The sequence below is a fragment of the Trichosurus vulpecula genome, chromosome 5 (assembly GCF_011100635.1).
Source record: "Trichosurus vulpecula isolate mTriVul1 chromosome 5, mTriVul1.pri, whole genome shotgun sequence".
Taxonomy (NCBI): domain Eukaryota; kingdom Metazoa; phylum Chordata; class Mammalia; order Diprotodontia; family Phalangeridae; genus Trichosurus; species Trichosurus vulpecula.
Genome location: NC_050577.1, coordinates 242,622,878 through 242,646,434, shown reverse-complemented (window position 1 = coordinate 242,646,434; position 23,557 = coordinate 242,622,878). Strand labels below are relative to the sequence as shown.

Below are 23,557 nucleotides of genomic sequence, written 5' to 3'. Positions count from 1 at the left end.
TGTACCTATTTATCTTAGCTAGACCATGAAAATGAAAGCTCCTCAAGGGCACGGAGGACTGTTTTTGCTTTTTCTCTGTATCCCCAGACATTTAGGCACAGTGCCTTGGCTAAAGTATTTAATCAATGCTAGCTTAATTGTCTAAGGTCAAGTATACAGACAGGTGGAGGATCTGAACCCATGTCATAGAAGAGCTTGATGGGACTTTAAACACCATTTAGTCCAACTCCTGAATTTTACAGATAAGGAAATTGAGGCACTGAGAGATTATGTGAATTGTCAAGAGTCATGTAGTTAATAAGTGTCTGAAATGAAATTTGAACTCAAGCCTTCCTTACTGTCCTACCCAATGTAGCCCTATGTGCTATGTGTTAGTTACACCACTCCGCCAGGAGATGAAGGAAAGAAATTTTGAACCTATGTTGCCACCCTCAACTTTTAACCATCCCACCCCCCCCACCCTCCCACCCCCTCCCTTACTCCCTCCTCCCCACTCCTCGTTGTTTTATTGACCTGTTGTTGAGACTTGCATATTGCTATTGTAATTGGTAAAAGACCCGAATTCAAATCCTGTCCTGAATAATTACTAGCTGTATGACCCAAGGTAACTCATTTAACTTATCTCAATGTTTCCTTTGCTTTGAAAATGACATAAAATAACCGCACCTACCTTATAGGTTTGTTGTAAGAATCAAATTCAATACCAAGTGTAAAGTGGTTTACAAATCTTTAACGGTTTATAAATGTTCTAGCTGTTGTTGCTATGTTATCTGTATTCTGCCTCTCCTAGGGCTTTGAGATTAGGGTTTTCTGCCTTTACCCAGCTCAGAGTCCTGTCCGGCAGACCCCCCAGGAGCTTTTAGGGCGGGGATCTGGTAGCAGTGAAGCCACAACACGTGATGGAGACCTGTCCTGGGGCGTGAACTGAAGAGTGTGGAGGCAAGGCAGATGTGAGGCAAGGGTGATGGAGGAATACTGGAGAAACTACTAGAAGTTGGACTTCAACTTTAGATATCCTGAACAAGCTTCCAAGAGGAAACAGCATGGCAAACACAAGAGTGCAGACGCTGGAAAAGGCAGGCGAGGACTGGCACAAGAGCCGACAAAGCCCGAGGCAGGGCTTGGATAGACGGAGAGGGGCAAAGCCTGACTAAGATGGGGGCAGGGCTTAGGGCTGGTGTGGGACAAGTGAGGGCGTGACTAGGGCGTGCTCGAGGCGGGACAGAATCAGCCGTTCTGGGCAGTTAATAGCTGTTGGGAGTTTGCGGAGATGTTCTAAAATCCCTTTATCATCTCAAAGACTCAAACCCTAACCCAAATTGGTGGTCATGATGTTGGATCAGAGGTTCCCCTGGCTATGGGCTCTGATCCTGGCCTTTATGGTCACACAATCATCCCCTGATTTTACCCAAATACCATCAATCACGGATCCCAAATTTATCCAGGAATGTGTCGATATGCACAATCAGGTGCGCACTACAGTCGAACCGGTTTGTGGAAACATGAAATACATGGTGAGAAACAACTGCATAGAATTCTGATAATTAATCATAGTTAACATATATCTAGCATTTTATGGTTTACAAAGCCTATATTTTGTTTGAACCTTGAAAGAATCCTGTGAGGTAGGTAGTAGCATCGATATTCTTATCTCCATTTTACAGATGAGGTAATCAAAGCCTGGAGAGAAGCAAAGGTTAATAATTTCATAGACTTTGGGCTAGAATGGACCTTCTAGGTCATTTTAGTACAACTGCTCATTTTTCCATTGAAGGAATCAAGAGTGGTGAAGCCTTTATCGGAAGGTGACACAGACAGTAAATGATGGAACCAGGTTTGAAACCTGGGTGGTCCAGCTCCAAATAAGCATTCTGCCCATTGCATCATGCTGTACTGTAGTGTCTATGACAAGAAGGAATTTTTTTAAAATCACCTACTAGTCCAGCCTCTTCATTTTCGAGATGAGGAAACTGAGTACTCTCAAGGTCACACAGATAGTGTCAGTCCTCAGATTCATGCCAAGGACTCCTGATTCTAAATGCAGTGTCCTTCCATTACATCAAAGTAGCACAAATATCTTCCTTGATTGGATTGCTTCCTCTTCCTCCTTCCACTCCCATAATCTAATTGTAATCATCACAGTTATTTTATGACTGTTATATATAAAGGTTGGGAACACTTTGCCATTTTATTTTTTGTGTACTTTTAAAATTTTTCAATAACATGTTTAAATATTTGACTATTAAATTTTGATTATGTACCATATCTTTTTCTCATTATCATGCTTTATTCTCTTTTATCATAAATTCTGATCTCTACTCTCTGGATGGTCTGACTATGTACAGGAAGCCAACTCAAAAATAACTCCCACGTCAGTAATGTCTCCACAATTTCTCCCCACCCTTTTCTCATTTTTGCATTGAAATCACCAAATATCAGAGTGTTTGATAATTTGATATGGAAAGTTTATCAAGTTCTTAATCAGATTTCTCTACCACTTCATCCTCAGCAACTAGCATTGGTACTTCAGCTGCAGTTATTTTAATGGTGGTCTTTTACAAGTACTTCTCATTAGTCCAGTAATATTTGAAGACCAAATGTCTCATTAGATAATGTTTCTTGGAGTTTTGGGAAATAGGATAAAACTCACTGTACTAATTCCTTTTTTTTTCCTCTCCAAGGATCACCTGAGGGCCACCCTTCCATTCAACTGTAACTTTCTTTCTTCTCCCAGTTTCGTTGATGGCAAGAAGAGAAAGGATTTAGTTTCTCCAGTAATTTGTTCTCTCATTTGTCACTGAACGACAATCTCACATTTAGAGTTCCAACATTCAAATTAAAGTTCAAAAAGGATGTGATTCTTAACCATCCATCCCTCCCCTCCTTCATATCTCCTTTCCTACCAACTCTGTGGCCATCCCTGCAGAATGTCATACATAAATAACAAAGAGCAATAGAGTACTTTAGGTTGGGTAGGTACTTTATATGTATCATCTGATATGATCCTTAAAACAACACTATGAGTTAGGTGCTATTTCTATCCTCAGTTTATAGAAGAGAAAACTGAGGCAAAGTGAGGTCACGAAACTGGCACAAAGTCACATAGTAATTTATAAATGTCTAACGTAGGATTTGAACTCAGGTTTTCCTGACTCCAAGTTCAGTGTTTTACATACTGCTACTACATAGGACTGAGGACCTTTAAAAATGTTTTCTTTATTTCATGGGTTGTTATAGCCAAAAGAATTCCACATGTTTGGCATTCAGACAACATGGCCAGCCCACTGGAGTTGCATTCTCTGCAGTAGAATTTGGATGTTTGGCAGTTTAGCTGGAGAAAGGACTCCAGTGTCTGGTACCTTATTTTGCCAAGTGATCTTCAGAATCTTCCTAAGTCAATTCAAATGGAAGCGATTCAGTTTCCTGGCATGGTGCTGGCATACTGTCCAGGTTTCGCATGCATACGACAATGAGGTCAGCACAACAGCTCTGTCAACCTTTAGGTTGGTAGGCAATCTAGTATCTCTTCTCTTCCATACTTTCCTTTGTAGCCTCCCAAACACTGAGCTAGTTCTGGCAATGCTTGCATCCACCTCATCATCTATGTGTACGTCCCTGGAAAGTATACTGCCACAATAAGTGAACTTATCCACAGCATTCAAAATTTCATTTACTGTAACTAACAGTTCCATGTATGGATGGTGTGGCGCTGGCTGGTGGAGAACCTGTGCTTTCTTGATGTTAATTGGTAGGCTAAAATTAGCCCAAGCAGCAGAAAAATGATTCACGTTTTGTTGCATCTCAACCTCAGAGGCTGCATTGACTATGCAATCATTTGTGAACAAAAAGTCTTGAACCAACTGTCCCTCCACTTTAGTATTGACTTGTATAGCTTTTTCAAGTTAAATAATTTACCGTCAATGTGATAGCTGAGCCTGATACCATTTTTGTTCTCAATGAAGGCGGTCTAACAACTATCATGCTGGTAAACCCTGTGGAATTCTCAGTTTTTCATTTAGTAGCTTCTGAATTTCCCCATCACTTCCATTAAACCAGTCTTGATGCTTAACGGAGTGTTCTGGGCCAGATGAGTAAATTCAGTACTGTTCACCAAATCTCTGATCAATGCCCACACCTTTTCTACTCCACTGTTGCCAACTCTGCATTGGCTCAGTTTTCCCTCCACTTTAGTAACAAAGTATTCATGTGTATTGGCAATCAAGATGGGCTCTTTGCACTCATTCAACCAAGTGCCCTTGAAGAGTTTGACCTTTGTTTCCTTGATTAAATTAGCAGTCCTTGATGACCTCTTTGCCTCAAGGGAAAGCCCAGTTTACATGGGTTTGAGTGATGTGTTTGTGACATCAGAGGCTTTTAGACCATGTGAGTTTAAGTCGCATTTATTTATTTATTTATTTAACATATTTAGTTTTCAGCATTGATTTTCACAAGAGTTTGAATTACAAATTTTCTCCCCATTTCCACCCTCCCCCCCACTCCAAGGTGGCATATATTGTAGTTGCCCTGTTCCCCAGTCAGCCCTCCCCTCTGTCACCCCACTCCCCTCCCATCCCCTTTTCCCTTCCTTTCTCATAGGGCAAGATAAATTTCTACACCCCATTGCCTGTGTATCTTATTTTCTAGTTGCATGCAAAAACATTTTTGTTTGTTTTTGAACATCTGTTTTTAAAACTTTGAGTTCCAAATTCTCTCCCCTCTTCCCTTCCCACCACCCTCCCTAAGAAGTCAAGCAATTCAACATAGGCCACATGTATATCATTATGTATAATCCTTCCACAATACTGTTGTGAAAGACTATATTTTGCTCCTTCCCAACCCATCCCCCTTTATTGAATTTTCTCCCTTGACCCTGTCCCCTTTCAAAAGTATTTGTTTTTGATTAGCTCCACCCCCATCAGCCCTCCCCTCCATCATCCCCCCTTTTTTTTTATGTTCTTCCCTCTTCTTTCCTGTGGGGTAAGATTCCCAATTGGGTATGTATGGTATTCCCTCCTCACAGGCCAAATCTGATGAGAGCAAGGTTCACTCATTCCCCCCTCACCCGCCCTCTCCCCTCCTCCCACAGAACTGCTTCCTCTTGCCACCTTTATGCGAGATAATCCACCCCATTCTATCTCTCCTTATCTCTCTCTCTCAGTATGTTCCTCTTTCATCCCTTAATTTGATTTTATTTCTTTTAGATATCTTCCCTTCATCTTCAACTCACCCTGTGTCTGCGCTCTCTCTCCCTCTCTCCCTCCCTGTCTCCCTCTCTCTCTATATATATACATATATATATATATATATATATACACATAGATATATACATACATACACATTCACCCATATATATACATAAACATATATGTATGCATATTCCCTTCAGCTACCCTAATACTGAGGTCTCATGAATCATACACATCATCTTTCCATGTAGGAATCTCAACAAAACAGTTCACCTTTAGTAAGTCCCTTGCAATTTCTTTTTCTTGTTCTTTTTCTTGATTGCCTTTTCATGCTTCTCTTGATTCTTGTGTTTGAAAGTCAAATTTTCTATTCAGTTCTGGTCTTTTCACTGAGAAAGCTTGAAAGTCCTCTATTTTATTGGAAATCCATACTTTGCCTTGGAGCATGATACTCAGTTTTGCTGGGTAGGTGATTCTAGGTTTTAATCCTAGCTCCATTGACCTCCGGAATATCACATTCCAAGCCCTTCGATCTCTTAATGTAGAGGCTGCCAGATCTGGGGTTATTCTGATTTGGTTTCCACAATACTCAAATTGTTTCTTTCTGGCTGCTTGCAATATTTTCTCCTTAATCTGGGAGCTCTGGAATTTGGCAACAATATTCCTGGGAGATTTCTTTTTGGGATCTATTTGAGGAGGCGATCGATGGATTCTTTCAATTTCTATTTTGCCCTGTGGCTCTAGAATATCAGGGCAGTTCTCCTTGATAATTTCTTGAAAGATGATATCTAGGCTCTTTTTTTGATCCTGGCTTTCAGGTAGTCCAATAATTTTTAAATTATCTCTCCTGGATCTATTTTCCAGGTCAGTGGTTTTTCCAAGGAGATATTTCATATTGTCTTCCATTTTTTCATTCCTTTGGGTCTGTTTTAGAATATCTTGATTTCTCATAAAGTCACTAGCTTCCACTTGCTCCAATCTAATTTTTAAAGTAGTATTTTCTTCAGTGGTCTTTTGGACCTCCTTTTCCATTTGGCTAATTCTGCCTTTCAAGGCATTCTTCTCCTCATTGGCTTTTTGGAGTTCTTTTGCCATTTGAGTTAGTCTGTTTTTTAAGGTGTTGTTTTCTTCAGTGTATTTTTCAGTATTTTTTTTGGATCTCCTTTAGCAAGTCATTGACTTGTTTTTCATGGTTTTCTCGCATCCTTCTCATTTCTCTTCCCAATTTTTCCTCTACTTCTCTAACTTGCTTTTCCAAATCCTTTTTGAGCTCTTCCATGGCCTGGGACCAGTTCGTGTTTTTCTTGCAGGCTTTTGGTGTAGGCTCTTGCACTTTGTTGACTTCTTTAGGCTGTATGTTTTGGTCTTCTTTGTCAGCAAAGAAAGAATCCAAAGTCTGAGACTGAATCTGGGTGTGTTTTCGCTGCCTGGCCATATTCCCAGCCAACCAACTTGACCCTTGAGTTTTTCAGTGTGGTATGACTGCTTGTAGACTAGAGAGTTCTATGTTCCACGTTTGGGGGGGAGGTGCTGGCTCTGCCACACCCGCACTGCTCCTTCCCTAAGAACCCTCAACCCGGACTGGGCTTAGATCTTCAGCAGGCTGTGCACTCCTGCTCTGATCCGCCACTTAATTCCTCCCACCAGGTGGGCCTGGGGCCGGAAGAAACAACAGCTGTAGCTGCCCCACCTCCACTGCCCCTGGGGCTGGAAGCCGAACCTCGAACTCCTACTCCTGCAGCTTTTCCCACTAACCTTCTCAGCAGTCTTTGGTGTTTGTGGGTTGAGAAGCCTGGTAACTGCCGCAGCTCACTGATTCAGGGCGCTAGGGCCCCCTCTGCCCGGCTCCTGGTCTCTTTTGTCCATACAGCTCAGGCTGGGCTCTGCTCCACTCCGTTTCCAGCTCCCAGCTCCCAGCTCCGTGTGGGATAGACTTCCCCCAGAGACGATCCAGGCTGTCCTGGGAAGGAGCCCTGCTTCCCTCTGCTCTTTTGTGGGTTCTGCCATTTTTGAATTGGTTCAGAGCCATTTTTTATAGGTTTTTGGAGGGACTCGGTATGGAGCTCACGCTAGTCCCTGCTTACCAGCCGCCATCTTGGCTCCGCCCCCTTAAGTCACATTTTTGTGACAATTTTAGGTCATGTGGATGAGTCGCATGTGTGACTCACCTTTGACCCTGAACAAGATATATAAAACCAGGGGTTGGCTTTCTCCCTTGGAGCTCTGAGTCACAGCAGGAGTGGCAGATGACTCTGAGCCAGCCATTGTCAAGCTTCCTGGCTGAACTCAGATGTTGGTAACTACGAATTATATTCAGTCTGTTTATAATTTGATTTTATTTGTTCTGAAGTCCAAGGTGGTGGCTTTTTCCCCTGAACTAAGTGAAAGATATTTGTATGCTGGATTAAAGTAAGATTGTTAACACCTTAACGTTGCTTTCCTTAGTAAAGCAGATCAAAACGACCTGGGCTTTGCAGCGTTCTGTGTGCTGTTTGTTGTTGGCTTTATACCTCCATAGCAGCTGCTAGCTGGAAAGCAGTCCTGAAAAGTGCTTAGCAGCTCTCACACCGTCTAGGTACTAACTGATTTTTTTTTAACTTTCATCAATTTTAGTATTAGTCAACTAACATTCATTAAATACTCACTGTGTGTTGGAGCAAGTGCTGGGGATATAAAGAAAGTCAAAAAACAGCCCCTGCTCACAAGACACTTACAATGTAGTTGGGGAGACAATATTGAAATAACTATCTATGAACAAGACATATATAGCATAAGGAAGGTGAAAGCATCAAGGGGGATCAGGAGATTCCCCCTTTTGCAGAAGATGGGACTTTAGCTGAATCTTGAAGAAAACCAGGGAAGCCAAGAGGCTGAGATGATGAAGAGAGACTAGCAGGCATGGGGGGACATCCAGTATGGGTCCAGGAAAGGATGCTAATGTAGTTAACACTCTTGTTCTAAGACCAGACCACTTTGAAGTCAGATAAATCCTATTTAATAACTTTTTATGCTACTTCTTGGAAGCAAGTGACCAGTGGTAACACTTATCAGCTTGATTAAGACACTTAGTTCCTTTCAGTAGCTTTCTGGGTTGCCATTTTAATTCTTCTGAGTTGGCAGTTCTCTACCTTTCATATCCGTACAGCATCATGAGGAATTGAATGCTGGTTATTTGCAGTAATGATTAGTTTGGAATCATTGGCATTTGCAGGAACAAACAGTTTGGAATCTTTGAAATAATTATGTAATTTCTGAAATACAATCTAACTTGATCTCCTCCTACTGGAATCAAGGGAGAATTCACTATCCTTCTGCTGTATCTGTCTAGGATCCTGTAACTCAAAGTGCTGATCTTCCAGTTAAATGTCACACAACTGAAGTTCCTATCAAGTATTCACCCACCCCTCTATTCCACACCTGCTTCTATCATCTAATTCTGAACTTTGTTTCCTGTTTCCTCCTCGCTGTTTCCATTCTCATATGTGCTTTATTGCATCCTAACTCACATTATTGCTATTTGTATCCATGTTATCCCCTTTTTATTCAACCGTATATTTCTTGGATGAAAATCAATAAACATATATTAAGTGCAAATGCATGTAGGTCCTGTGCTAAGCACTGGAATCAATTTTTGTTTTACAGATTTACAATCCATCTGTACTGAAAACTTTCTAGAATGGAGCAGAGAAATGTTTTTTAGAACAGGATGTTTATTTGGGCAAAATAGTGCATGCTGAATACTCTAACTTCAAAGTAGAGTGCTGAGCGCAACATAAATGCTCAATAAATATTTGGTTGACTGCTCTGGTTTTTGAAGGAAATGAAAGACATGGATAAAATGAGACTTAAAAATATTTCATATTCGTATGTAGAGAAGTAGAAATTATTGCTGTTGGGTTTGAAAATAGATCCAATAGATAGCAATTTTCTTTGTTCGTTTAAGTCAAATCTCAACCTTTTACCAGAATTGAGAATGTATAACCATGTAAAATGGATTACATGAGGTTTTTTTATGTTTCATATATCATATATCATAGCTATAAGAAGAATCAGCAGACAAGTCTGACAAAATTAGGAAAGACCATTTACGCAAGTACTAGCCTGACAATGAACGATCTGCGTGTTATCTATGAACCAGCCTAATTAATTCAGAGAAGTTCATCTCTAGGTTGGTTGAAAGGTGATGACTCGTTCATTTGTTCATTTGTTCATTCATTCGTTTGTCTGTCACAGTAACTCACCAAGACCACCCATGATGTTGCAGAAGGGTTATGATTGGTGTTGGTATAAGACATATCCCTACTGACAACACGGCTCATTGATCAGTTACTAAGTAACCAAGGAGATTAGAGTATAGCTAATATAGCTAAGACTACACATTTGTATTTTACAAGAATAATAAATGTAAACTTTAAAAAACCCTTATTTTACTTCAATTCCTAACTGTGCCAAATTTGGTTGCTTTTATTTTTCTCTTTCAGAGTTGGGATCCTGCTTTAGCAAAGTCTGCCAGAGCATGGGCAAAGAGATGTGTTTTCCAACATAATAGTCTTATAGGCCAGAAACATGAATGCCATCCTACTTTTAGTACTGTAGGAGAAAATTTATGGATGGGCAAAATAACTGACAATGTTGTCAGAGACAGTATTACGGATTGGTATAATGAATCCCGATATTTTGAATTAGCCACCATCATATGTACAACATTCTGTGGCCATTACACTCAGGTAAATATCTTCTATTCTTTTGCCAATTTAAAACATGATTAAGATGATATTTTAAAAATCAATTTTGGAAAAAATTGTTATGCTTGATACTGTGTTCATTCTGTAGAGACTCAAAAATCTGCCTAGAGGTGGTTTATTTGGTTTAATGATTATATACCAATTTGTAAAACACAATTAACCTCCTGCCCCCAAATCTCTCTTTGGAAATATTTCATATACATACATACACACATACATACGTGTATGTTAATTATAACTATCATATGTTATTATGTATACAAAAGTCATATGCTCTCTTGCCCTCAAAATATTTACAATGTACATGAGATGATCAAAATAACACATACGTTTTTGCAAAATTATCAAGTCTGAGATCAAATGGTAGTTATAGACTTGATCAGAGTTGGAAGGTGTTTATCTGAGAATGCTTAGTGGAGAAAAACATTATCTGGGACTTGAAGGAAATGATGCACAAGGTGTAGAAAAGAGGAGCAAGTTGGGCGTGCCATTTAAGAAATAACAGACAAGCAAAGACACAAGGGCAGAAATTATTAAATTAGGGAACAGAATTTTCTAAATATTTCCCAAGAGTGCATATCTTTAATTCATTTGCATTTCAGAAACCTATACGGAAACTGATTCCATTAATCAAAACTCCTTAAAACCATTTGCTGGGCTCTCTTCTTTATGCCTGAAGGGAACCCCAAAGGGAAAGGCCCCTCACCCTATGCTTCTCTTTCATTCTTTATTATACCCTGCTGACCCATATAATGCTTCATTTGTATAAAAGTAGAAAGAAGGGTTTTATTAGATCACTTTCAGAAAAAACTCTTTTTTGGAGTAGAAGGGAGGTTGTCAAGGTATCCATGAAGTACTAAATGGCTCATTCCCTTGCTGCACCCCCCCCCAAATACAGTTTATTCCCAGATTGTCATGTAATGCAAGCATTGCCTTATAATTTTCAGGGTGTTTTATTTTTAAATCCATTTTCCTCTAGGTTGTCTGGGCCACTACCTATAAAGTTGGCTGTGCTCTTAAAATGTGTCCTAATTTAGGAAAAGATTACGTACTGTTTGTGTGTGATTATGCACCTGCGTAAGTAATTTTGTTGTTTAAAAGTATTTTTAAAATGGAAATAAGCTATAGAATTGTTCGCTATTAAGAACAGTAACATTAAGATCCATAAGGATTATGTAATTCAAGGGGAAGAGATCTAATAAAAAGGGGTTGGGCAGGAGTACTATATGGAAGAAGATGTAAAACAATGTAGCTCTGTAAAACACTATCCTCTACCTCCTCCAGAAATTATTAAGGCATTGTCACAGAGATGTTGGAGGATCAAATATGGACATGGTTGTCTAGAACTGTGGTTTTCAAAGGGTGTACAATGGCTAGTGTACTGCAAGTTTCTTTCATTAGTTATGATGCACAATTTTTCTCTGAACAAATTTGTTTAGAAATTCAAAAACTAGGAAGTACCTATTTTGGCCACCATGATAAGTCCAGCTCCTTTCGTATTTAACAGGCAACTCTATGAACCATTAGAATCCAAACATAATGCCTAAACTGAAGTTGCAAACTTTCTATTATTTTGAAGGGCCTTCTGGCTCCCTCCCCTACACTTCCACCTCATCATACTCTGAGACATAATCATTCCCTAGTCATTCCAAAGTACCTGGTTGTTCTTTGCTGCCTGCTCTTCCAGACTCCATATCAGATCACAATAACAGCTCTGACTTTGGAGAGGTACCATTAAACTTTCTCTGATAACAGAAACAAAAGTTAGGCAACATGGCCAAAGTAATATGGCCAACTGTGCCTGAGACAGGGAATGTTTTTGCTTTTCTTTGATCCCCAGTATTTATCAAAGGGCCTGGCTCTTAGTGAATACTTAGTGAGTGAGTAATTGATAAATGCTTGATTAATTAATTGCCAGGGCATGTAATTTCTCATATCCATAAAGAAAGGGGTGGTGTGCTTCTTTATCTCCTTCCTAAGGAGGAGACTGGTTGTTAAGATTAGAGTACAGCTACCCTGTAGTGTTGCTTTTTGCTTATTATCTTAATTCTATATTTTGTTCCTATAGTTCTACTTAATTAGCCCTCTGTCATTTCAAGTCATCCCACATTTCTCTGAATTCCTGATATTCGTTATCTATGGTGTTATGTATTTAGATACCAAAATTTATTCAGCCATTCAAAAACTGCTGGGTATCCACTGTGTTCTCAGTGTCTTGCTACCACAGAAAGTGTGATCCTGAATAATTTGGTATATGGGGAGTCTTTCTGTCTCTGATACACACACATGCACGCACATGGGCGTACACATCTCTTCCTGTGTGGCATCTTGTGTGTATTTGTCTGTATATATGTTTATACATATATTTATATACATACGTGTATATATGCGTGTATGTGTGTGTGTGTGTATATCTTCTTAGATAAAATATCTTGTGGAAGAAAGAATGCCAGACTTGTAGTCTGGAGAATCTACCTCTGATGGCAAGTTCAATGGTCAAAAAACTTAATCTCACTGAGTCACAAATTCTTTATCACTAAAATGGGTTAAAAAATATGGGCAGCACCAATCTCACAGAATCATTATGAGCATCCCGTGAAATAATATACAGAAATAACTTTCTGAATTTTAAAACATATAAATGTCACTTTTTAAAAAAATAATTTTATCTAGTACTTTTTATAGAGGTATGACATAATAGAGAACTGACCTGGAAACCAAGAAGAACCAGGTTTAAACACTCCTTCTAATACACACTAGCTGTGAGACTCTGGGCAGGTTACTTCTTGGTGCTCTCTAAGGCTCAGAGCTGCAGAGAAGGTGCCAGCCTGCATTGGTAGAGGGAGTTTTCTCAGCTGGGATTTCCCTATACCAATGAAATCACAGGTCCAGGCCTTTTTCCTTTCCCATTAATTTTCATATACAGGGCTTTCTGATAGAGATCAGCATTGTTTGCTTCATATAAAGAAATTATCTTCACAATTGTGATACATGCTACCAATACCTGTACTTTCAAAAAGTTACCAGCCAGTGCTTACAAAGAAATAGTACATATAATAATACATATAATACCTAAACTTTATCTTAATCCATGAAACAACATGACGACTTTGAGGTCTCTTCTTGCACTAAAGCCTGTCTAAAAGTGATACAAATCAACAGTGTATCTGAACCCATGGGCAACTAGGTAGAATAATGGATAGAGAGAGAACCCAGGCCTGGAGTTAGGAAGACCTGAGTTCAAATGTGGCCTCAGATATTTATTCTCTGTTTGACCCTGGGCAAGTCACTTAATCCTATTTTGCTTCATTTTCCTCATCTGTAAAATGAGCTGGAAAAGGAAATGGCTAATCATTAAAAAACAATTAAATCTACATTATTAATAATTCCTGTGATAATTTTCAAAATCCATTTGCAACATGTAGAATATTAGGGCAGTATTTTGAGTAATCATCTATATCATTGAGGAGGACCTGTGTTGGGATCAGATGAGAAGGCAGAGTAGATAAGGATTTGGACACACAGAGACAGGACAGACACAGCTCAAAGGTAGTCATCACATTTTCTAATGCAGTGTAGCTAAATTCCAAACTGAGGGAACAAAACCAAACACCCCAAATGGAAGGAACAAAACCTAACAGCCACTGATTTGGAAAGCTGTATCACAACCAATGGCATAGATTGTCACCTCTGACTTTCTCTGGTCTCTGTTTCACACTTAATTGTATTCTTATGCAGCAATGATCATGTAACCAAAGAAAACTAGCTCCTGATTGGTATATTATGGAATTAATGGGCAAACAATAAAAATATATTACAAAAGGCGTATACTATATTTTCTGTATAGTATTTGTCCTTCCATGTAGTTTTTGAACCTTGTTTTTAATTAGAAAATTAATTTTTCAGTTGAACATATCATCATTAAAGTATTTTGTCACATCCGTTTACTACTCTTTGCAAATTCTTTTTTTGTATTGTGAACTTGACAATCATCAACAAACATGAACATTTCTACATAAAAAACTGGAAAGGATTGCATTTAAAATAATTTATATTATGTATAGATTTTTTCTTTTTAAAATACATGTGAAATTTAACACAGTGATATCAATACTTCCCAATTTGTACCTCCTAGAAACTCTGCGCTTGTATGTGTTTTTAAATGATCCATTGGCACATCTTTCTCTCCTCTGTTCCTTTCTTTCTTTCTTCCTTTCTTTCTTTTTTTCCTTCTTTCTTTTCTTTCTTTCATTTTTTTTATTTCTTTCTCTCTTTCTTCCTCCTTCCCTCTCTCCCTCTCTTTGTTTCTTTTTTTCTTTGTATCGATATCACTGTCCTTCAACTACCCTTTACAACTGTCCTCTCTGCAAAATACATGCTTTTCTTTGTAACAAGTATAGTCAAGCAAAACAAATTCACACACTGGCTGTGTTTAAGAATGTATGTCTCATTCCACTACAATACTCTGTCACTTCTCTGATAAGAGGTAGGAAGCATGCTTCATCATCAATCTTCTAGAACAGAACAACCATGGCCCACAATACTCCCTAATACTGCCTGAACCAGATTAAAATGTAATTGGGAGATTTGTTTTAATTTTGAATATGTGGATTTTTACCTTTTATTCTGAAAGAAGATCCTTGTAGCAGTATCTATGAAGTCTTATAGTATTTCTCTTTTTTCTTTTTTTTTGAAATTTCTTTTTTATTAATTAATTTATTTTTAGTTTTAGTTTACAACATTCAGTTCCTCAAGTTTTTGAGTTTCAAATTTTCTCCTCTCTCCTCCCCTCTCTCAACCCAAGATGGCGTGCAATCCAATATAGATTCTACATATATCTTCACACTAAACATATTTTCACAATAGTCAAATTGTAAAGAAGAACTATACCCAATGGAATGAACCATGAGAAAGAAGATATAAAACAGAACCCAAAACAAAAACAAACAAAAAGAAAGAACAAATAGTTTGCTTCAATCTGCATTCAGACTCCATAATTCTTTCTCTGGATATGAATGACCTTTTCCATCATGAATTTTTTGGAGTTGTCTTAGAACCTTGAATTGCTGAGAAGAGCCAAGTCTATCAAAGTTAATCATCACAGATACCATGAGTCTGCAATTGTGTGTAATGTTCTCTCTCCTGGTTCTGTTCCCCTCAGCATCAGATCATATAAGTCTTAGCAGGTTTTTCTGAAGTCCATCTGCTCCTCATTTCTTACAGCATAATAGTATTCAATTACATTCATATACCACAACTTGTTTAGCCATTCCCCAATTGATGGGCATCCCTTCAATTTCCAGGTCTTGGATACCACAAAAAAAGCTGCTATAAATATTTTTGAACATATAGGTCATTTTCCAACTTGTGTGATTTCTTTGGGATACAGCCCTAGAAGTGGTATTGCTGGGTCAAAGGGTACATATATTTTTATAGCCCTTTGGGCAAAGTTCCAAATTGCTCTCCAGAAAGGTTGGATCAGTTCACAACTCCCAAAAATGCATTAGTGAATTGGGAGATACTTGACAAAATAAATAAAAAGAGAATAAAATAGAAAATGTTAACATGTGGTTTTCCAAGTCAGTATATGGCCATCAGGGATCCTTACGCACAGTTTAGTGACCCTGTTTCTATTTGAATTTGACACCGCTGTTCTAGATTCATGGTAAACCATTGCAATGATTAGAGTTCTAAGGCTTTCATTGTTGTTTTCCTTTACAATGTTGAAGTCATTTTATAAATTGTTCTCCTGGTTCGGCTCTCTTTACTCTCACACAAGTCTTCCCAGGTTTCTCTGAATCTATCCCTTCCATACTTTCTTAAGGCACAGCAATATTCTAATTCATTCACATAGCATAATTTGTTCATCTATCATCCAATTGATGGGAACCTCATTTATGTCCAATTCTTGGTCCTCTCCCTCAATCTTTAATCTCTTTGGTGTATATGTCTAACAGTGCTATTGCTGGGTCCAAGGGAGGCATAGTTTATTGACTTTTAGGATACAATTCTAAATCATTTTCCAGAATGGTTAGACCATTTCACAGCTCCCTAAACAGTGCAGACAGTGTTTGTCCTTCCAATGTACCCTCAACAGTTGTCCTTTTCTTCTTTTTTCTTGTCATTTCTATCAGTCTGTTGAGCATAAAGTAGAACTTGAGAGTTGTTTTGCATTTCTCGTTAATAACTTTCATTATTTTTAAAATGAATTCTGAGGAATGTTAGGGAGATGGGAAACATGTCTTAAATTATCAGAGAAATAAATTTGAAGGTAATGTTTGACATATCTACTTGAATAAACAATGCACAAATATAGTGTTGTTTCCTACCGTCTTTGCTTCCCGTAAAAAATGGCCCAGAAAGTTTGTTTTGGGGTTAATTAACAGGAAGTAGTGAAGTAGTTGCTTTAGAGATCCTTCTATTGGCCAATCAACATTTATCAAGTACTTATGATGTACCTGGCAGTGAGTGCTCCTACCAAAGTCGTCCCACCAAAGTGTTTGATTCCATTGATTGAGAAGTTTGAAAACTGTGTCTAGTATCTAGGTTCACTGTGGAAATCTAACAGTTGCAGCAAGATGGTCAACAAAATCCTGAGAAATTGGGGTGAATCCATTTAAATGCTATTCACTATCCTTTCTCAATAATGGCATTAATTCAAAATAAGTTATCTTTTTTCTCTTTATTATACTTTTTGTTCTTACTAGCTTCTTGCATCTAAAAGGCAACTGTTTTCTGCTTATATTGAGTGAAAATGAAGATATACTTTCCTGTCTTCAAAGAATTCTTTAAATTCAAAAGTGAAATGCCCCTTTCTGAATACTAGTTCATTAGAGTTTGTTTGTTTGCTTGCTTGCTTGCTTGCTTGTTTGTTTGTTTCAATGGGTCTGAGTCTAGAACTTTTCATCTTTTTGTGGTTTCTGCAGTTTGGTAGAGCCTTTGCAGAATAATGTTTTATATTCAAAAAATTAAAATACATAGGTTTAAAAGTAAGATAATTTTATTGAAAGACAGGTTCCAAAATATTTGAAAAAAAGTTAGTGGACAGCAGAACTCCTGGTCTAGGATGTATCCTAACCCTGTAGTATGCAATTAATGTTTCCTGAAGTGAATTATATTATTCAGAGCTTTCAGAAATCAGCATATTGTCTTAATTGATTTAATCATAAACTACTCATAGAATTTAAAAATAAACAATTGAAATGATAACTATTGATATCTACCTAACTAATGAAAATTATTGTTTTTATAGAGGGAACTTGGTTGGAATTCGTCCTTATCAGAAAGGACTGCGATGCAATCATTGTCCGGAAGATCATTGTGAAAATAATCTTTGCAGTAAGCAACAACAAACAACAACAGTAACAACAAATCACAAAAAGAATTAAATGGGATAGGAGGATTTCCATAGTTGAATGAGTTTCAAAGTTTTAGCTTCTCACTGAGTACAGAATGTTAGAAGGGATAATTATCAAAACAATAAACATTTGCATAGTTCTTTAAGGTTTGCAAAATAATGTTTTTATATTCAAAAAATTAAAATTTTATAAAAAAAGTTTATTAAGATTTATTTCATTTTATCCTCACAGCAGTCCTGGGAGGAAGATTATTATCCTCATTTTACAGATGAGAAACAGAGGTTAAGTGATTTGCTCAATCACACAGCTCAGTAAGGGTCTAAGGTCAAATTTAAACGTCTTGACTTCTTAACTGCCAAGCCTGGTGTTCTATCCTCTGTGCCACCAACCCATACCCAAACAAGAATATGCTCCACAGTACAGTCCACAAGTAGGCCTCCAGCCTCTGTCTGACAGGGAATTCACTCCCTTTGAGGGCAGTTCATTCCACTTTTGATTCTAATTGTTAGGGAATTTCTTTTATATTGAGCCTAATTTTGCCTCTGCAACTTCCATTCATTACTCCTAGGAGTAAGGAGAACAGGTCTAAATGCTCTTCTGCAAGACTGCCTGTCCAACACTTTAAGATCATTGCCTTATCTATCCTAAGTGCTCCCTTATCCAGGCTAAAGATTTTCATTTCCCCATATGGCATGATGTGAAGGCCCTTCGATATCTCTGTCCCTTCTTCTGGGGGGCTGGCTAGCTTGCCAGTATCTGTCTTAAAACAGCAAATGGAACTATAACAAGGAAGTGAAATCTCTTCAAGGATAGAGATGATAATATTGGCATCTTCCAAAGCTCAATGTACTATCGCTATAGTAGTCATTCAATAAATCTTTGTTGAATGAACAAAAACATAAGGCTACTTTGAGTTCACTTAATAATAACATGTTCTCTCCCCACCCCATCCCTTAGCATAATTCCTTAACCCTAATGTCTTTATCTGAAAACAGTGCTGTTCTTGGAGTCAGGAGCGCCTTGAATTCCAAAGCAAACTTCAATACTTACTAGCTTTGTGAATATGAGCAAATCAGAAGTATTTCTTCATCTGCAAAATGGGACTTTCCATGCTTGCCTCACAGAGTTATTATGAGGGCCAAATGTGATCATGTATGTAAAGGATTTTGTGTGATAATGACTCTAAAGTGCTATATAAATGTCAAGGTCACTGTTATTATTGTGAAGCTAATGGAGAAGAAGGGAAAGGGAGGAGAACAAGCATTTATATAGAGCCTATTATGTGCTAGAGAATATGCTGAGTGCTTTAAAAGTTTTATTTCATGCAATCCTCACAACCACCCTGGGAGGTAAGCGCTGTTATTTTCCCATTTTACAGATGAGGAAACTGAGGCAGATAAAGGTTAAATGACTTGCCCAGGGTCATACTGTTTGGATCCAAAGCTGGATTTGAACTCAAGTCTTCCTAACTCCAGGCCCACTGTTTTATCTACTGTACCACCTAACTTCCACTGGAAGGAATTTTAGGCACCATGATAGATTTTGCGGGGTAAATACTTTTTTTGTAGTTAGACAAACTTTTTCACCTTTCAAATAACATCACATAAAAGACTGCCTACTCCCTTTTTTCTGGGCCTACCTCTCCTCATACTTTTCTAGAGACAAGGAATAACTACTGAAGATATGATTTTTGCTGACTTGCAAATTATATACAGAATTAAATATGATTATTCAAACTTGTAATCATTCTCACACTTGGTTAGTGAGGTGCATGTCTCTGTCAAATTGGCTGGAGTACAGAAATCATTTGAAGAGGCAAGGAGATAGAGAGATTTGGGGAATTTGGGTTAATGGGGCACTCACTGGGGTCTTGAGGCAGCTAAGGGGCCCTAGGTTATGGCAAGGCCTCAGTGCCAGGATGGTTAAAAAAAAAAGGGAGGGGATTGAGAGGTACCAATAAGAAATCTTTCGTACTTCATAATTTTAGCTAGGATTGACATGTGCTTTGTACATAAAAAAACTTTTTACAAATGTTTTCTGATTCATAGTTGCTATTAGTAATTTGAAAGCATCAACTTTTAAATGCCGTATTTGCTCATCCCTAATCTTTCTATTATGTGTTTAAAACATAACTCAGACTAGCTTCCTAAATTGATAACCTTATTTAAAAAGTGAAAACAAAAACCCTAAAGACCTTTTGATTTGTATTTTTTCTCTTTCTAGGAAATCCAGCACGTGACAAAGTCTTAAGTATGTATACATTCAAATATTTAATTATTAGTTAAGTTATTTGTTTGGTGTGACATTATGCTAACTATTCTGTCTTGTTGTAACAGGTTACCCATATTGGAATCCAAGATGGGAATTTCCTCGTCGGATTACATGTAATCCATTCTGTCAAGTCTGTGTGTCACTTAGACTGGGAGGAATGGCTTTAGCCACTGTGGGTGTTATTGTGCTACAAAGGATAAAGCCACACATGCATTTAAGGACTTAGTTTATGACTAAGGCTTAGCTACCATCAATCCAATTCTCTACTAAATCTCCATGCCCTAAATGTCACTTCTATTTGAATTAAATAGCAGGTCAGAGGAGATCCTGTAGAGAAGAAAAGACTGGACTAGCGAAATAAGGTAGTAAGGCTGACAAAGTAATTTATGTGAACGTGGCATTATGACTACATAAATGTGAGGAGATTCTCATATTCCTGTTTCCCAATAGAATGAGTGCCTTTGCATTAAAGATAAAGTAGCTGTAAACTATAAAACAAATGAATTGATGTATTTTGCTTTAGCTCCAAAACTTAACTTTGAGAACATTGCCACCAAGATTCACAATAAAGAACAAATGAGCATTTTTAGTTAGATGTGTGACATAGGGGTTGCCCAACATATTTATATAAGCATATTTTTAAAACAATATTAAAATTATAAATGTTAGGATAGCTGTATAGCAATTAACAGTGGAAAGAAATCTCAAAATGAAACATGACATTCTGATGTAATTCATTGAAAGGGAAGTCTCCAAGCTGACTATAAACTCTCAGTAAGCAAATTCAGAGTTTTTGAAACTCAAAAATCATATTTTAGGACAAGCCAACAGGAATGGCTTTATTCTGACCAAGTTAAGATAACAGTACAAAAAATTTTATCTTTTTAAACCTAAAATAAAAATGTGAGTAATGAATGAACATCTGCTCTGAGATGAACAATGACCAAAATGTTAATTTAGCATTTTCCTACGTGGTGACAAAAGAATTAGCTTTTAGTTCATTCAGTTTTTAAAGTTCCATTCATTGCCTGGGTACCAAATTGACTTAATTTTTGTCACTGTTAACCAATATTGTAAAAAAGAAAAGTATTTTGTAAAATGAATTGTTGTGAAATAAATAGTATTTTTCCATTAACTTCCATTATACTGTGAGAAATATATCCTCGAAAGGGAGTGGGGAGGAGTAGCTTCTCTGACATTGTGTATTTCAGCTGAAATAGCAGTGTTTTTCAGCTAGCAAATGCCTATATTGCCTCTGGGTTATTGGATATTTCTACACAATAAAAACATTAGCATTAAAGTTAAAAATGCCAATCTGCAATGTTTGTGTTTCCAAGTATTTGAATATTTCCATTTATCTGAATAATTGATAAAATATAAGCAGATATGTCCAGGTTCTTTAATTTTTTAGCTTTTGAATCTGGTGTTTTGTTACATCGTAGATGCAGTCATTGCCTTTATCAGGTTTTAATAATACAAGTCCTTTCATTATTAAAATTTGAGTAAACAACGGCTAACAAACATGGTTTAGACAAGATAGAGAAAAAGTCATATGAGAGCAATACAATGTTGGAATTCACATTGCTTTGCTATTTATCTAATTTCCATTTGCCATTTGATTTGTTGTCACGCTGTTAAACTTTTGTTTAAAATTAAATGTATAATTAAAACATCATCTTAGAACAGAAGTCTTCAATTACTCAGATTAATTACAATTAACAGTTTGACAAGATATTTGAAAGATTATATTGTAAAGAACTACATGTGTATACATATATAGAGATTAATAATTTAATTGGTCCATGCAATATGATAAATATACAATATATAATACTATATATATGTACACACATATGTGTGCATATATGTACACGTGTATATATTTCTACATAACAATTTAAAATAACCTGATTTTCGCTGGCTTTCTTAAAGAATTATACTAGAGTTGATATTTTCTTAGGGTTTACTGTTAACATTTTTTAAAATTTAAAAACAGAGACAATTAGAGAATTTCCAATTAAATGCACAGGTCCCAATGGTAGTCCTTAGGCTATGTAAATTACCATATTCATTGTTCATAAAGTTTGTAGCAATCTGTAGTCTCTAACAATGTAAATATTTATGTAACTGTATTCTGCAACCCACAAATAAAATTAATGTACATAATAAAATGCTCACAAAACATAAGGAAAAAGGTCTTCATTTCTAAATGTTAGAATTCACTTGCTGTTATGTGATCAGGAAGATGATTGGGAGTGGTCACTGTTCCCCATATCTTTCCAACCTAAAAACTTCCAGAAACAGGAAATAGCCACCAAATCTATAGTAATTAAAGCTAAATTCACAAGAAGGCAACTACCACAAAAGGTAGAAGCTTCATGAAATAACATTGGAGACCCTCACTCCAAACCCCTCCTCCAAGCCTAACCTACCACAGGATCTCTTCAAGCAAACTCACAGGCCTGTTTCCGTCTGGTTCCTCTACTGTAACAAGTCAGGATGACTTACTCTCCCTTCCACAAATGCTTGTCCATGTGAAAGAAAGGGAGTACAACTGTCCATTTTAGCAATCATCATTTCTACTCCTTTTCCCCCCTCTTTCTTCACGTGGCTGGACAAAATTTCCAATTAAATACACAGTTTCTGATGGTAGTACTTGGGCCAAGTAATTAAGTTACCGTATTCATTGTTCATAAAGGATTTTTTTTTAAAAGTGGTATCCCAAGGACCCACTGGGGTGAACTTTTGGCTAAAAAAACCTAATAGTCATTTAGTTCCTAGGTTCCTACTCTCCACTCAACCTAGTATTTAGGGACAGAGACCTCCAAAGAGTCATAAGGGCCCAGAGAGGGATTGCAGGATAATCTGATTTAGATCTTCAAGGATTGTTGCTCATTCATCCCATTTAAAAGAGGGGATCATGAAAGTGACATGAGAAATGGGGGCCATCAAAATAGCTAAATAGAGAATGTGGGTTCTCCAAAACACTAAAAGTCTTAGTCTCTGGGCTTCTTTTATAGATTGCAAGGAAGGAAGAAACTACAGATTTTTCTGGACTGTGTCTGGGAGGATCTGGGTTCTCATCTACTCCATTTCTCAAAATTTGGCACAATTGGCTATATCTTGTATTTTCTTAGGGATGATCTGCCTAGAATTGTCCTTCGTATGAGATATCATCTTGTCAATATTACATCATGAATGTAGTGGTAGATGGCAATACTGTCAGGAAGAAGGGTCTTTTCAAATATCTGCCAACCAGACTGTGAAAATATGAAGTACAGTTCAAGTAGCACTAGAGAAAGACAGGGAGGGAATATTGGATTCCTCCCCATCTGAAAGCCAATTGTTTCTGGCTAGTCTCAACTATATAAATAAAAAAACACATTAAGTTCGTAACTGCATACCACTCACCAGTGGCTTAGATTACCTGGAACATTACATTGATAAGGTTAGGAATGGCTTCATCAATTGATGTGACATCTTTGTTCAACTAGTTGCAGTCAATGTAAGTCACCAGAGACCGTGTGTTTTCCTCACTAGACACAAAGAGTTATTGTAAAGGGATCCAATGCAGTAAAGTGCTCTACCCTCCAATTCCATCTCCATTTCTAGAGAGGAAATAGCTTTCACTCCTTCTAACACCCAATATTCTTTAGTGTTAACTGTAGGGAAAAGGCTCAGGAAATTCCAAGCGTTTCTGTATGTCCCATTGCCACAAGAATTGATATAGTTGTTAACATAAATGTCTGTATAAAGCTCATGATATTTTTTTCTCTAAGGGCAGGGGGAGGGAGAGCCATCCTTCAAAAATCCTCATGGAAATTAGGCTGTCCCATGGATCAGTTGGGGGTACCTTGGTATGATAGCCTCATATCCAAGTGAATTAGGTGCTTTCAAATATGCCTTGTCCTTAGTTGGGTTGTAGGGCGCTTAATGCCATGGAGTTGAATGTTGTCCTACAGTTTTATTAGTACCTCTGTAAAAAAGTGATCTATTG

General features: G+C 37.5%; 1 protein-coding gene across 1 annotated transcript; it reads left to right on the top strand.

Moving 5' to 3' along the window:
• The first annotated feature begins 1,223 nt into the window (after positions 1–1,223).
• On the top strand, positions 1,224–21,749 carry LOC118852193 (GLIPR1-like protein 1). Its single transcript, XM_036761866.1, has 6 exons — positions 1,224–1,514; positions 9,668–9,913; positions 10,911–11,008; positions 17,184–17,269; positions 19,513–19,539; positions 19,626–21,749. Exons 1-6 carry the CDS (start codon positions 1,329–1,331, stop codon positions 19,784–19,786), a joined length of 804 nt encoding a protein of 267 aa, XP_036617761.1. The 5' UTR covers positions 1,224–1,328; the 3' UTR covers positions 19,787–21,749.
• Positions 21,750–23,557: the final 1,808 nt, after the last annotated feature.